General features: G+C 39.7%; 1 protein-coding gene across 2 annotated transcripts in view; it reads left to right on the forward strand.

Annotated features, from left to right (window-relative positions):
• Positions 1-15,683, forward strand: part of MRPS27 (mitochondrial ribosomal protein S27) — an 82,117-nt gene that overhangs the window by 59,202 nt on the left and 7,232 nt on the right. For both annotated transcript variants that reach the window (XM_080803636.1, XM_080803637.1), the window contains exons 5-7: positions 4,346-4,460; positions 8,639-8,717; positions 11,981-12,096. In XM_080803636.1, coding sequence (XP_080659762.1) covers positions 4,346-4,460; positions 8,639-8,717; positions 11,981-12,096 — 310 coding nt within the window. The remainder of the gene's footprint in view (positions 1-4,345; positions 4,461-8,638; positions 8,718-11,980; positions 12,097-15,683) is intronic.

The following is a 15,683-nucleotide window of genomic DNA, read 5'->3' on the forward strand; positions in this document are numbered from 1 at the left end:
GGGAGGAGGGGAAACTGCATGTGTATGTTTAAGGCTGGTGGCTCTCATAATCAGATAAACGTTGTGGAAAGCTTGCTCATTCATATGGAAGAGCCAGTGCTGCAGCGAAATGGTGGAGACGCTGAGCTCCAGGCTCTGGCATCTGTGCATCAGCCCTACCCAGCCGGAAGCACAGTTACTTGCTGTACTGAAGAGCTGATGAACATCGTCGCTTTTGCCTTCAGCAGTAACCTTTAGATGAACCCTGTGGAGAAAAGGCTGTTTCCCCCCTTTATTATTTTTTTCCAATGAAATGATGAAATTGATTACAAATAGGATATACCATGTGACTTTTTCACACAGTAAAGTACCTTTTGTGTAATCACAGTAAGTCTCTGGTGTTTTGCTTTTCACTCTTGACTTCTTTAATATAACCTCTCTTCCCCTATAAACAGAAATCTCTGGGGTATCAAAGACTTCTGCCTCCGGTCAGTTTTGTAGCCTGTGATTCTCTGCTTCCTTCCTGGTGACATTAATCTTGAATGAGCCATGGTGCAGGCGAATGCCCCGAGCAGTCCTGAATATAGCCTGATTTTGAGGAGAGGAAGCTTCCCAGTTCCTGCCATGTGATTGTCCATGATTTGGCTTCTTACGCCAGTTCTGTCTTCACCTGGAATGCCACTTAGCACTGTAGACAGAGTGTCCTTGGCCTTGGGATATCAACTTTGAGAACTAGAGGTAGAGGTTGAGAGTGCATGTCTTCATTCTGTCCTCCTTTTTCCCAGGAAATACTCATGTCCTTACTCCAGGAAATACTCATGTCCTTAGAATTGTTGTAAGTTTACTTATATTTTTTAATCTGGAAACTCCTAATATCCATGGCCTCCATGAGCACAGGCATTGTTGGGGAGATCTGAGTTGCATTTGTTTATCTTTTCCACACTCACACGGTTTGCCTAGCTTGGCAGCCTGCTGGCCTGGACAATAATAAAGCTTCTGTCGAGGTGAGCAAACAGCTGATGGCACAGGGCACAGAGGGGACTCCGACAGTGGCCGCCTGTAATCTGCCAGGCTGGTGGTCAGAGCAGGCGAGAACAAAAGCCAGTCTGTTTGCAGGCAGATTGGAAAATCAATGTGTTAGTTGTGTTCTCGTGCCTTGCCTTTCTCCTGGCTGAACGGGAAAATGCTTCTCCAGCAGTGCATAGAATTGTTCCAGGCAAGTACCCATTCCAGAGACTTACCTGCCTATCATATTACCACTGGCAGTTCTGAGCAGGGCCCACGTTTATCTGTTTGAACTGCTTAAAAGTCATTGGTAGAGAAGTTCTCAAATTCACCATCCAGAGTGGGGTGGACCCTACTATCTCAATGGCTTGAGTTGTTTATATTCTAGACAGCTAGATAACACACATATGTTCATGTCCTAATTTCTTTTTTAACACCGATAAGGACTTAGAAAGGAGTTCATGTGCTGCCTGCTTGGGAAGTGCGGGAGCTGCAGTTTGTGCAGCATATTTCATAAAATCGGTGTAAGTGATTCCCTCGTATTCCCAAATTGATTTAATATGCTCACATAGTTGAACATGTCCTAGACATGTTTGTGTCCCTGGATTCCTAGGTCTTAGAGAGCAGAGATCATACCAAGTAGCCCTGTTCTAGGATGAGGGAGAGAGTGGACATAACTAAAGACCCCTGGGGGTCAGTTGACAAATCTCTCAAAGGCCACTGTTCTGAGATCCTTGTGTAAAGTCTTGAGTAAATTTCTCTCTAGGCTTCTAAGAAATCCAAGTGTGAGAAGACAAGATCTTTGAGAAGATGAAATTGTTCTGTTCTTCCACATATGAACATTAGCCTCAGACAGTTAACAACGACTTTAAGTAAATTTTAATTTGAACTTTGAAGCTCTAAACCTAGGTCCTATTAATCTTTGTTTTCTTTAAAGCCTAAATAAAAAGGGTGTTTGGTTGGATTTGGTCACAGTGCTTTTGTTTTAAAGTCTATCAGAAAGAAATGTCACAAGTTCTGTAGTCACTGGAGACATCCTAAGGCAGAAGATTAGATTTTTAAATGAGGCTTAGGTTTAAAATAATCTTGGGTAGAGAAGGTAATTGGCATTTCTAATTCTGTTTGTTTTTAAAGAAAAAATGGATGGAACCTAACTGTCACTGCTACCCAGTACATTTCCTAGCAGCTAGCAATGCCCTGTGTCTCCTTAGCACTTACTGTGTTCTACCTCGTAGTATTGTGAACTATGTCTGTGTACTTCATGTTTGTAATGAAATTAGAAATGCCCCAAACAGGGAATTTACAGTTCTTTGTATATGTCTTAGATGTTAGCAAAAGGATCAGCACATAATAGCATTTATACATTTGTTGACTGAAGCTCTTTTTTTATTTGCTGAAAACCTGTGGGCTACCAACTGTGTCAGGCACTGAGGAGTCAGTGCTGGACCAACAGCATGGCCCTCCTTGCCCAGCAAGGGTTTACAGGCCAGCAAGCAGCATCACCCTCATTGAGGCAGTACACCTGGTAATTCTCTTGAATTATCTCTTTAAAAATTAAAATTTTAAAAATTAAAATAATTGGCCATTATACTTTAAATCTCAGATGTTTCAGATTAATAAGGAGAGGAACTCAAATAGCTCAACTGTTGACTTTAAAATGTGAGGGAAAGCACAAGCTACTAACAGATGTATTTTGTTTCATTTCTATGCAGAAGATCGCCGTAGATCTAGTATCTTGGGCACCTATGCAGTGACTTACTCTGGCTAGGTCATTTTCATCCAAAACATAATTTGACATATTTCTCTCTTTCTCTCCTTTTTATAAAAAGTCATATCGCTTTTAAAATTTTTTTCAGTAAGCTCTACCCCCAACATGGAGCTCAAATACATGACCCCAAGATCAAGAGTCACATGCTCCACTGACTGAGCCAGCCGGGTGTCCCATCTCTCTTTCTGCTTTTTAAGGGTTAATTCTGTAAAGAAAGAGTGAGAAATAATTTCCAGTAAGATGTAAGATATTCAGAAGTCTAAAGAGGGTTACGTGACTCTGTATCCATAAAACATCTTCAGATCTTGTTTTTGCCAAATTTCTCACCAAAGCACTAATAAATATCCTAAATTAAATACTACTTCACACTTCCTCTCTTTTTCTCAGCTTTTACTTTGGCAGAGAACCTGTTCAGCAGGAGACTATCCCCATAGCAGATGGCAGGAAATAGCAGGTGGCAGATTGAATAACCAGCTTCTAAAAAACACTGGTATCAGCCGTATCCTCAACTCAAATGTGGCATAAAATCCTTTTGCTCCAAGTTTTTGTCTTACCTTTTTTATTTAAGAAAACAGTTTGATTTTTATAGAGTCTGGAGATTGATGTGCTTCCTGAACAATTAAAGAAAAGATGGGGACCTCCCCTGACATGATACGACTTTTGATGATGTGTCCCAATCACAGCAGATAAACAGAAAAAGGAAGACAAAGCTCTTTAAACATCCCCCTCACAGCAGCATCTCATCTCTCCCTTAGTCTGTGGCAGGGACCTGCAGGCAAAAGGAGTCGCCCCAGCCCCAGGTACCACCAGTGTGTGCACACTTGAGGCAAGAGCAGTGCTCAAAGTACCTTTCTAGGTTCCATTCCTTTGTAGGTACCATTGCCACACACACCTCAGCTTGGGCTACTTCGGCTTTTTAAAGCCATGTGGGCAGCTACAGGAAACAAAAGGAGATGGGCAAACTGATGGGCTAGAATGGAGCTTCGAAGAGGGCAGTGGGAGGGTGTGGATCCTGGATGACCTAGATGTTTAATTGTGCTTCGTTTTTATTTTTTTCTGCTTTTTTTTTTTGTTTTGTTTTGTTTTCTTTTGGTTCAGTTAAGAGTGTCCCAATCTCTCTGAAGTGCCATTAGAAATATCAATATAACTCAAAGTCGATATCCCTTTAGAGTTGCTGTGGTATTCCTTTCTCCATTTGTGCTTCATCTGTTTTAAACTTCAAAAGTGTCAGCTTCAGCCTCACATCTCTCTTCTAATGAAATGTGTATTTGTGTAATGCCATGGTTCGTGTTTTCCACAGATCATTTTTTATAAATCTTGTATTTTAAAACAAGATGTTGAATCAAGAAGCGTTAAGTAAGGAATACAGCATTTAGGGTACTTTGTTATTTATTATTCTGCCTCCTCTTTCCCATTTCATACTTTACAGTTAAGAGGTTTTATTGACTGTTTTTATTGACTGTTGACCTTTACAACTTTTGGTAACACTGACTGCACATTGGTAAATATCTATGAGAAGCACCTGATTGAGGATGCATTTTGGCATTGACATTTCAGAGTTAACCCCAGTTTTCTCTCTAATGCTTTATTTAGATTTCGACACAGCCCCAACTGCTGGTACCTGAGAGATTGGACTATCCATACCTGGATTAGACAGTGTCTAAAATACGGTGCACAAGACAAAGCCTTATATACCCTTGTAAATAAGGTGAGTGGTTTCCTGGTAATTGCAGCTTGTTTTCCTGAGTTTAGATGTTAATACTTATTATAGTATAGCAAAGACTAGGACAATAAATAACTTCGGATATCTATTTGCTCCCCAGATATCCTTTTTTGAATGGAATTGACTATAAGTTAATCAATGGTCAAATATAAAAATTCCCTAGCTGCTGTTTTTCCACACCTAGTGACTGGAAAATGAAAACTAAAAGCAAAAGGAAGTTCAGTCACAAGAATTTTGCACTGGTGGTTCATTCTTGATCCCTAAAGTATGGATTTCTTGCCTGGTTCCCTTTGGTGATGTTTAGGGACAAAGACATGACCGTTTTGCTAGAATGTGATCTCCAGCATATTCAAACTATCTTACACAGTTTTTAAAGACAAATATTTCCTAGGTTACTCAAAACGTATTTGCTGAATTCCTTGATTCCTTTCCTCGAGCCCCAGAGTCCCCTGTGATTAGGGTTTTTCTGAATGTTACATTCCACCAAGGGTTGAGTCTTCATTATCTTTATAGTATGAAATAAAGTACAAAATAAGCAAAAATTGTGAATGTTGTTTTTGTAAGTCTCAAGCTATAACCCTGTTTGACTCAAAAAGATTTTAACAGTATTTCCGTGCAAACATACTATCTTCATAGTGTCACTGAACATTGTATGTTAGAACTCAAAAGGATACCATAATTTATTTTTTCTGTGACTTGGGCCCAATTCAGCTTAACATACATTGCAGACAGTTTGTGTGTGTGTGTGTGTGTGTGTGTGTGTGTGTGTGTGTGTGTGTGAGAGAAATTGCATTGGGCATAGCAATGTCTATAAAAATGAATAATATCCTTTCCTTGCCCTCGGGAAGCTTATAATTGAATAATGCAGATAAATATGTTTACTGAGAAATCTAATATTAAGCCCCAGAGGAATAATGACATAGATTATATTCACAGAATATTTCTTTGAAAACAAAACAAAAAGTGTCTAGAAAGGCATAAAAGTTTATCTCATTTTCTGCTGTTTCTAGTCTTTTGGTGGAAAGAACACTGGACAAGGAATCAGAAGACCCAGGCTATAATCTCATAAGTTCCACCAGTTGCCCATAATTTCAAGCAAATAATTTTACCCATCTAGGTCTTAGTTTTTTCAACTCTAAGTCAAGTGAATTGTACTAATCAGTGATTTCCAACGTGGCTTTACATTAGAATCACACAAGACTCTTTAAAATTTTAGAGTTGCTTTTCTCTACCCCCAAGATTCTCATTTAATTAACTATTATAAAGCATAGGCTTTTGGCATTTTTTTAATGGATTAAAAACAAAAAAAATTTTTTTTTAATCTATTACTGGAAATTCTTTATTTTTCTTTTTTTTTTTCAAGATTTTATTTATTTATTTGAGAGAGAGACACACACAGCAAGAGAGGGAACACAAGCAGGGGGAGTCGGAGAAGCAGGCTTCCCTCTGACCAGAGAGCTCGATGTGGGGCTCCGATCTCAGGACCCTCGGGATCATGACCTGAGCCAAAGGCAGATGCCCAACAACTGAGCCACCCAAGCGCCCCAGAACAAAAAATTTTTAAATAAACTTTATTTTTTTAGAGCAGTTTTAGGTTCACAACAAAATTGAGCTGAAGATACAGAAATTTCCTGTATGCTCCTGCCCCACACATGTGCAGCCTCCCCCATTATCAACACTGCCCCCCAACCAGAGTGATCTGTCTGTTACAATTGATGAAGCTGTATTGTCACATCACCCAAATCCATAGTTTACATTAGGGCTCACTCTTGGTGGTGTACATTCTGTGGGCCTGGACAAATGTGAAATGTCATGTATATATTATTGTATCATACAGTTGTTTCACTGCCCTTAAAATCCTTTGTGCTTTGCCCTCTTCATCCCTCACCATATCTTTTTAAAGCTCCCCCACTGATTCTCATTTGCATCCAGGGTTGAGAATCACTGAGTGGTTGATTTTTAAGGCTCTTCCAGCTTTGATGTTTTATCATTCTAAAATATTTTGGTTTTGCCCTGCCCCTGGGGATTAGTGCTGATTTGGATGACTGCTTTGAGAAATATAGAAACTGCCCATGAGCCTCAACCTTTAAAACAATGGCTTCTAAACCCTTTTTCCATTTCAACACATCTAAGGCATCCCATACCGCCTAATGTAATAGGGACTCAATTCAACAATGATTCGTAACTGGGGTGTTAGGACTGTCAGACTCTCCCCGAGGGTGTGTATCAATTGAAAAAATTCCTCAGGTGTTTTTGGTGGCTGGTGGAGGAAGAATGGGGCAGGGTGGGGGATGGTAGTTAATCTTATTCAAGTAAGAATTGAAAACAAAAATATATTCACAGTCTAGGTAGATCATTACTAGTCAAACATGATTGTGCATGAAAATGACATAGAAAGGTCACTAAAACTTCAGGTTTATGTGCCCTATTCCTAGAGATTCTGATTCTATAAGTCTGAGGTTTAGCAATCTGCATTTTTTTCCTTTTTTTAAAAGAGTTTATTTTAGAGAGAGGGAGAGAGCGACGAGAAGGACAGAGGAGGAGGGAGAGAGAAAGGGAGAGAATTCCAAGCAGATTCCATACTGAGCATGGAGCCTAACTTGGGGCACAGTCTCACACCCCTGAGATCCTGACCTCTGCCAAAACTAAGAGTTAAACACTTAAACATCTGAGCCACCCAGGTGCCCCAGAAATCTACTTTTTTAAAAACACTCCTAGAGAATTCTGAGGCAGATGCTAAAGGGTCCACATTTTGGGAAATACGGATTCTCAAATACTTAGCTGCTCATGAACAGGAACTCAGTAATATTTTGTTGGAATATTTCTAAGTCCTTTAAAAACCAGTCTAAGGGGTAGGAAAAAACAAATGCTAGTGTGATTGTGGCAAAAAGAGAAGCCTTGGATGCTGGGTGGCTCAGTGGGTTAAACCCTCTGCCTTTGGCTCAGGTCATGATCCCAGGGTCCTGGGATCGAGCCCCACATTGGGCTCTCTGCTCTGTGGGGAGCCTGCTTCTCCCTCCCTCTCTGCCTGCCTCTCTTCCTATCTGTCAAATAAATAAATAAATAATCTTAAAAAAAAAAAAAAGAGCGAAACCTTGTGCACTGTTGATAGAAATGCACATTGGTACAGCCACTATGGAAGACAGTATGGAGATTCCTCAGGAAATAAAAAGTAGAACTTCCATATGATCCAGAAATCCCACTTCTGGTATATATCCAAAGGAAATGAAAATAGGATATCAAAGAGATATATGCACCCCTGTGTTCACTGCAGTATTATTCACAATAACCAACCCTGGAAGCAACCCAAGTGTCCATTGATAGATGTATAAAGAAAATGTGGTATATATGTATGCGGTGGAATATTATTCAGCCATTTAAATGAAGATCTTGTCATTTGTGACAACATGAATGAACTTTAAGGTCATTATGCTAAGTGACATAAATTAGAAAAAGATGATCTCACTTACATGTGGAATCAAAAAAAGCCAAACTCAGGTTGCCTGGGTGGCTCAGTTAAGTGTCTGCCTTCAGCTCAGGTCATGATCTCAGGGTCCTGGGGTCAAGCCCTGCATCAGACTCTTGCTCCCAGGGAAACTGTATTTCCCTCTCCTCCCTGCTCGTGCTCTTTCTCACTATCTCTCTTTCTCAGATAAAAAAATAAAATCATCATGTTGTACCCCTTAAACTTACATGACGTTGTTTGTCAATTTATAATCAATAAAGTTGGAGAAAAAATAAAGACCAGAACATAATGTGATAATGTGTAGTTTCTCATGAGAGTCCATTTTTGCATTGACATACTTACCGTGTAAAAAGAATTGCTAAATCAGTGGAGTATCAGGAGTGGGGGAGCTTTTTTTTTTTTCAGGGTTTTATTTTAGCCTTGATAAGATACTACAGTTGAGCTTTATTTTTCACATATCAGTTGTCTTGTGTCATACACCCACTCACAACTTTCTTACCCTGACCAAGTTCCAATTACCAAACCTCACGAGTCACATCTTCTATTTCACTGTCACAGATGCTGTAAAATGATAGGCAAATATCTTAAAGCTAATGGTGGCAAGTTTTGTCATGAATAATGCATAGGCATATATTATGAACTGAGCGAAAGTGGATATTTTTCTCTTATTTTCCTTTTATTTTCATTACCATTCCAGGTCCAGTATGGAATTTTTCCAGATAACTTTACATTCAATTTACTGATGGATTATTTCATAAAGAAAGAAAATTATAAAGGTAAGAAACCAAACCTGGGTCCTTTTATAGTCGGGCTTCATCTCCTAAAGGGAAGTAAATATGGGCAATTTCACTTACTTTGTTTCATAATGACATCTCTTTGGATCACTCTTTCTGTTAGAAATAGATGCATAGTTGATTTACCATACCATTTGGCCAGATAGGACAATCGTATCCAGGTTTTTTTCCACTCAGTTTCTCAAGTTTTTTTGTTCATGCCTCCTCATGCAAAGGACAGTGAATTTAGTTAAGCAATAAACCTGCTTGAGCAGCCATGGCTGGTTAAGATTGTAGTAATGTGATTATTAGCGTGACTCTTTTTAAAAAAATACCATTTGCTAACTTTGTTTAGTTTAAGTCACAGTTGTTATTCTGTGTGAAATATAAGACTAGAAAATCACTTGATTTTCTGGGAAGAGCAGTACCCTTGCTATGAAGAAAAGTCCTTTTACCTCCCCAGCCTTTTGTTTCCTCATCTATAAAATTAGTGGGTGGGTAATCTCTTGAGGTCTCTTTACCCCCCAAATTTCTTGAGCCTATGCAGTTAATTTGAAGTGACTCTTCACTTCGACTACAATAAGGGAGTCCAAGGAAAGATGGAGATTGCAGCAGACTGTACAGAGGAGTCAGGGGGGCCAATGTCCAGCCAGTGTCCATGGGTTAGGGAATCATATGACAGCATGCTTCTTCTTGGGGCTGTGCTGATAGTGAGGAGGGAAAGAGGAACCTTGCTATTATGTAAAGACACACCTGGCTTTCCCTTTCCCCCATGTCATCCTCAGGCTTGGTACTGAGGAGCCACAATGGAACTCTTTTAGTAGCTATGTTAGTACTGTATTACCCACAGGGGAGCTGTGTTAGTAGTCAGTACCTCAGGAAGGTGGATATAGACTGGTGGGCATTTATGCATTTATAACATTTGAGATTCCTGCCATCGGGTTCCATCCCCTCATCCCTGCACACCAGCACCAGTGGCCTTTCCCACTGCATCCATACTCAGTGCTTAGGCTAGGGACAGGGCATTCCTTCCATGAGTGTGGCCACCTCTCCCCTTTGTCTCCTCTGTATATCTGCTTTATCGTCTCTCTCAAAAGACTTGCAGTTGTTGACTGCCACAGAATATGTGCTGTATATTATTTTTTGAAATGTCGGTTATCCCTTCTTGTCTATTTCTTATTCAGTCTTAAACCTACATTTCCTGAATTCAAATGAAAGAGGATTAGCTTTTCTGTGTTACCAAATCTATGCTCCATGAACATCACATTTAATAGTGTATCATTGGAGAATTATTCGAAGTAGTTTTCTCCCTGCCCTCTGTCTTTAAAGGGCATGTTGGAAGGGTCAAAGGACTTTTTTTTTTTTTCCCTAAATGCAGAGTAAATCTTTAATATTGAGGATTTCTAAAAATAAAGTTTTAATGAAGATTATTATCATTTATGGCAAAAATTTAGAAAGTATTATACTCTTTATTGTTAATAGGATACGAAATATCAAAGTACATAAGTGAATATGGAGGAAAAGATAATTGATTGTACAGGGTAATCTAATTTCACTTCCCAAGCTGAATGAAATGCAGAATATAAATAAAAGATAAAGTAAGTTGATATATTTTTCATGTGTAATTTTGGATTCTGTAATGAACAATTGAAAAAACAGATTTTTTTTTTAACTGGATTTTTAGGTTTAAATTGTGTTCTTTTAAAATACTGGTTTGTTTGGGGGTGTTGTTTTAAATCTCTTCCAGGTCCTTATTTGCTACTGATTTAGTAGATGACTTTCTGGTGTGTCTCAGTTTCCCCATTTCCAAAAAGAATGTAGAAGTTCTTGCCTATGGCCTCATTTAAAACCATGACAACATGCACAAAGCCAGCTGGCTAGGAACAGCTGCAAGTCAGTGCTAACTCTTATAATTATGATTATATGCAAAAATTGGTTAACACAGCAGCTTAGTTAGTCAAAAACATTTGTTGTGCCTGTTTTATGTTCTGGCACCATATTTTAAACCAATATTAACATTCTCTAATTTAACAACAAATATTAAGGGAAAGAAATTGTCTGAACTTGATTTTCTTGGCTTCCATCTATGTTGTGGAATCTTAAGGGAAAATAAAAATTGCTCAAGGTCTGATCTACTATGGTCAGCATTCATGTGGCAACAAATATCTTACATTGTATTTTATAGTCAGGGGCTTATAATTTATGAATGTGCATTTTCCTTTCCCGTCTTTAAAGTCTTTTACAACTGGGCCTAATTATCCTTTTTATAGTCCTCGGTTTTCTGTCTCCATAATGATATCTGGGATTTAGGATCATCGCTAGCATTTGTCTTCATTTTCCCCAACACAGAGAAGGTTCCAGAACCCAGATTGGGGCAGTCAGCCCGCTTTCTATTCTGCTTGTCAGGGTGACCTGGAAAATATATTTGCCTCCTTTCCTGTATGCCTTAGTTCTTCTAGCTGGCGGACATGATGTGTTAAATTTGCTTCACAATTTATGAATGTACTATCTTGATGGACTGTCCAGTAGTCTTTTTTTTTTTTTTTAAGATTTTATTTAAGAGAGAGAGTGAGCAAGTAAGCATGAGCTGGGGGAGAGGGAGAGGCAGATTCCTCACTGAGCAGGGAGTCCAATGCAGGGCTTGATTCTAGGACCCTAAGACCATGACCTGAGTTGAAGACAGATGCTTAACCACCTAAGCCACCCAGGCACCCCTTATTTTCTTTTGTTTCTTTAATTTAGTTTTATTTTTTTTAAGATTTATTTATTTGACAGCACAAGCAGGGGGAACAGCAGAGGGAGAGAGGAGCAGGCTCTCCACTTAGCAGGGAGCCTGATGCAGGGTTCAATCCTAGGACCCTGAGATTATGACCTGATCCAAAGGCAGACACTTAACCGACTCAGACACCCAGGTGCCTTTCTGCCATAGTCTATTGAAGTAGGTGGGACAAATGGTATTTTTTTTTTTTTATCATCAAGAGAATGATACTGGGAGAAGTTAAAAATTAAGTAGATTATTCCGTGTCCTTGAGAACATTGGTACAAAAGCACCTGACTTAGTATATAATAGTAAGTATAATAGAAGCTAAATACTTGGGAAAGATCTAGTTTGTGGAAGATCTGGGATCAGAGCTCACATTTTTTTGCTTCTTAATTCTGTTTGTTTTTCTGTCATGCCCCACTTTTTAAGTTTATAGTTAAGTACAGATTTGGTGATGTTACCTAAATCTAATACCCTCTCATTTTTACTTTGATCTTTTTGCCAGATGCTTTAACCGTGGTTTTTGAGATCATGATGCAAGAAGCCTTTGAAGTACCCTCCACCCAGCTTCTGTCCCTCCATGTTTTATACCATTGCCTGGCCAAGAAGACAGATTGCAGCGTAAGTGGTGGGCTGTCCAGAGGTACTCAGAGCCCAAGAAGCTCACTGTGCCTCTTGAGCAGGGAGTAGGTGGGGAGAGGAGACCCCTGCCCTCAGAATCTGACATGCAACTCTGTGGCCCCCGAACAGCCAGGAATGAGTGCTCCTTCTGTACATTTTAGTTTCCGGTTTCTGACAGAGTGGAGCTGGATGGAAGTTCCTCCACTTGAAAGAATCTCAAGTGAAAGTCCTTATACACATTTTGAAACTTGAACTAGGCTGAATGGCCCTCAGGTGTTCAGAAATGGGCAATGACATCCATGACGTTGGCCTTGAGTATCAGAGAAGCAGTAAGGCATCTAACTGGCCATGACCTCAGGCAGTCAATGCTGATTGTTCAGCTGGCATCAGTATTTTCCTGAGGCTGCTCTGCTCAGTCCAGAATACCAAGTTTTGGTTTCCTCTCTTGGGTTCAGCTATTTAATCACTGTCTACTGTTACCCTAAGAATACCAACAGTAATAACTCATATTTAAATAGTACCTGCTTTACACCAGGCTGCGTTCTTAGTGTCTTAATTTATTAATGCATTTAATCCTCATAATTCTATACAGATGAGAAGACTAGAGCACAGAGATGTTATATAATAGCGGCTCTTGGGTGACAAAGCCACCTGGGGAAGCCAGGCCTGGGCCTGCAGTCTACCCTCAACTTCAGATGCAGCATCAAAATATACTAGTTCGGGTAGAAACTGAAAAGGACATCAAAAACAGCTCATATTCAGAAGAATTTATAGTGTGTGTTGCTTTCCTAAGATGAGGGTCATAGCCTGTGGCATACCTCACATGCATTAGTTCATTAAATTTTTGTTGGGCAGTGACTGCCTTCCATACATTGCCAAGTACTGGTTATACAATAGTAAACAAACACTCCCTGCTCCCAGCCAAAGAACAATACAGGCATTCAAAGCAAAACAAAACAAATACATAAATGTAAAACTGTAACTATAATGAGCACTACAAAGACCTCTCATACGACAAGCATATATTTTGGGAGTTTTTGTCTGTTTGTATTCTAAACTTAGATTAGGAATGTTAGGTTAGGTTAGGAATGCCTTCCTTAAGGAAATATTTCTTGTGTTAGTATTTGAAAGATGAATAGGAATTAACTGGCTGAAGAGAGGAAGAACAATCCAAAAAGAGAAACTAACACATGCAAAAGCCCAGTGGCAAAAAAAATACGGTGAGCAGAAAGGGACTGGAAGAAGAATGGAAGACAGTATAGATGCAGCAGAGAGGATGGTTGGAAGGGCAAAGGGTGAAGTAAGGTTAGAGAATGTAGGTCATGCTAAGCTGTATTTGTATATCCTAAAAATAGTGAGAAACCATTGAGAACTTTTAAGTAGAAGGGGTAATATGGTCTGGTTTGTGTTTTGAAAAGATGCATCTGGCTGTAATGTGGGTAGGAGATTGTACTGGGGCCATGATGGCTTATGGTCAGAGCACTTGGGAGACTACATGGTTGTCTGAGCAAGAGGTAATGAAACCTGGGGACCAGAATGTCTGTGGAGTTAGGAGTAGCCAGTGAACATGCTTCTGAGGCAGATAACATGATGGGGAACTATATGTAGAGGCAGGGACATACAGGTGAAATCTTACCTCCTCAGTTTTTGACTCGTGTATCTGGATGGAAAGGTTGCTGTGTGCTTGCAAAGGGAACTCTGGAAAAAGACTGGGTTTTATGAGGAAAAACATTAATTTGGCTATGAACATGTTGCATTTTGAGATGCCTTTCAGACAACCAAGAGATTTTTATGAGAGAAATTGGAATCTTCCTGGAAAAATCTGGACTGGAAATATAGTTTATAATACATCTAGATGTAAATTTCTGCAGATGAGCCACAAAAGAAAAAGGGAAATCAGGAACGCTTTGGGTCTCCAAAACCACGGAAGGGAAGTAGTTTACAGTTTAGAATGCTTCTGAAAGGGTAGGTAAGGTGAGGACTTTCAAAAAGTTCATTGAATTTAGTGGCCTGAAGGCACTAAATTGTAACCTGTGTTTCCATAGACTAATAGAGGATGAAAGGAAATAGGAATGGATTATGGGGTGATTTAAAGGTGCAGAGAGGAGATAGCTGGTGTAGAGGAGTGCTTTGGGTTATCTAGCAGTGAAGGGGAGTGGAGAAGGGAGTGGGAGAGTGAGGTTTGCTTTGTATTAATGGGAAAGGCACAGGCACAAACGGAGAGAACCTTGACCCTGGAGCAGTAGTACCTGATTTTGTTCATAATAGTATGTACAGTAGAAGCTACAGGTTTGGGAGAGACCTGATCTCTTACGTTAACACACAAATAGCTTTTCATATAAGCAGCGGTGTTTGTATTATTCTCAGAGAATTCTCAAAAAAATCTGTAAGACATTCATTTGTTTGTTGTCATTCATCTTTTTAAAAGTCTCTTCAGAAGTATCTCTGTGCCAGCCAACCATCACTATACCGGCTCAGTTCCTAGAGCAGCAAGGACACCACCCTTTGGCTCTTTGCCCTATTGCATTTTGATACTGTAGGTCATGTTTTTCCCTAAAGAAAAGAAAAAACTTTAAGGCTCCTTATTTATTATTCACCAGGTCCCTTCTCATGCAGTTTATGTGGAGGGGAATCAAACCTTAGGTCAATTTGCTTTTGAAAGTGAAATGCCCTGTCCTCTATTACCAGCTCTTTCACTTACTGTACTACACAAGTGCCTGGGGAGGCTTTGTTTTTCTCCCAAGATCTTTGCTTTTTTCAAAGGTTTAGAAAACCCTAAGAAATTACTCTTGTACCACACAAAGGCCACTGCCAGTAAAGAGGTTTGGGTGCCCATTAACACCTAGGGTGCCTCCCTTACACCTGGCTACCATTGCAGCCTGTATGCCTCATTCATTCTCTGCTTCCTCCCCGACCTCTGACTGCAGACACCAGTGCAGGGCATCCTGATCTTTGTGTTCTTTATTTTTAAGCCTAAGCAAGGGTTCTGACCGATGTGTACTCATACGGCACCAAGAAGATCACAGCTCTTATTGTCTAGGGCGTTGCCGAGGCTGTCCTTTGAGACCAGCGTTTACAGCGAGCTCCCGTCCCTGCTGTTAATACTCTACAGCAGGCTTTAGCAATGCTTGCTTTTTTGCTCCTTTTTTCCCAACTCTCAGAAGACGCCAATTTTCCTGAAGTGTAATTTTGCAGCCTGGGTTGAAAGAAATGATCACTAAGTGTTTCTGATTGTCCAATTTATTTTTAAGAGGCACAGATTTATCTAAAAGCAACCTAATAGTTGTATTTATTTTTACACTGTGAAGTGGGAGTCTTATCATTGCTGACTTGTTTAAAATTCAAAAGCTTGCCCCAGCATGTCATAGCAATGTGAGTGAGTATTGGGCTGACAGCCTGTGTGATCTTTATTGATTGTCTCAAGGCAGTGTTGGTCCAGAGTGTGCTCTTTATTTTTGTTTTGTTTTGCTTTTCTGATTGCAAAAGGAACTCTTATTCATTGCCAGAAATGTGGAAAATAATGAAAAGTGTAAAGAAAGAAGCCAAAATGGCTCATAATTTCCAGAAATCCATTAACAGAAGGTATT

Source organism: Martes martes (assembly GCF_963455335.1).
Source record: "Martes martes genome assembly, chromosome: 5".
Classification (NCBI taxonomy): Eukaryota; Metazoa; Chordata; class Mammalia; order Carnivora; family Mustelidae; genus Martes; species Martes martes.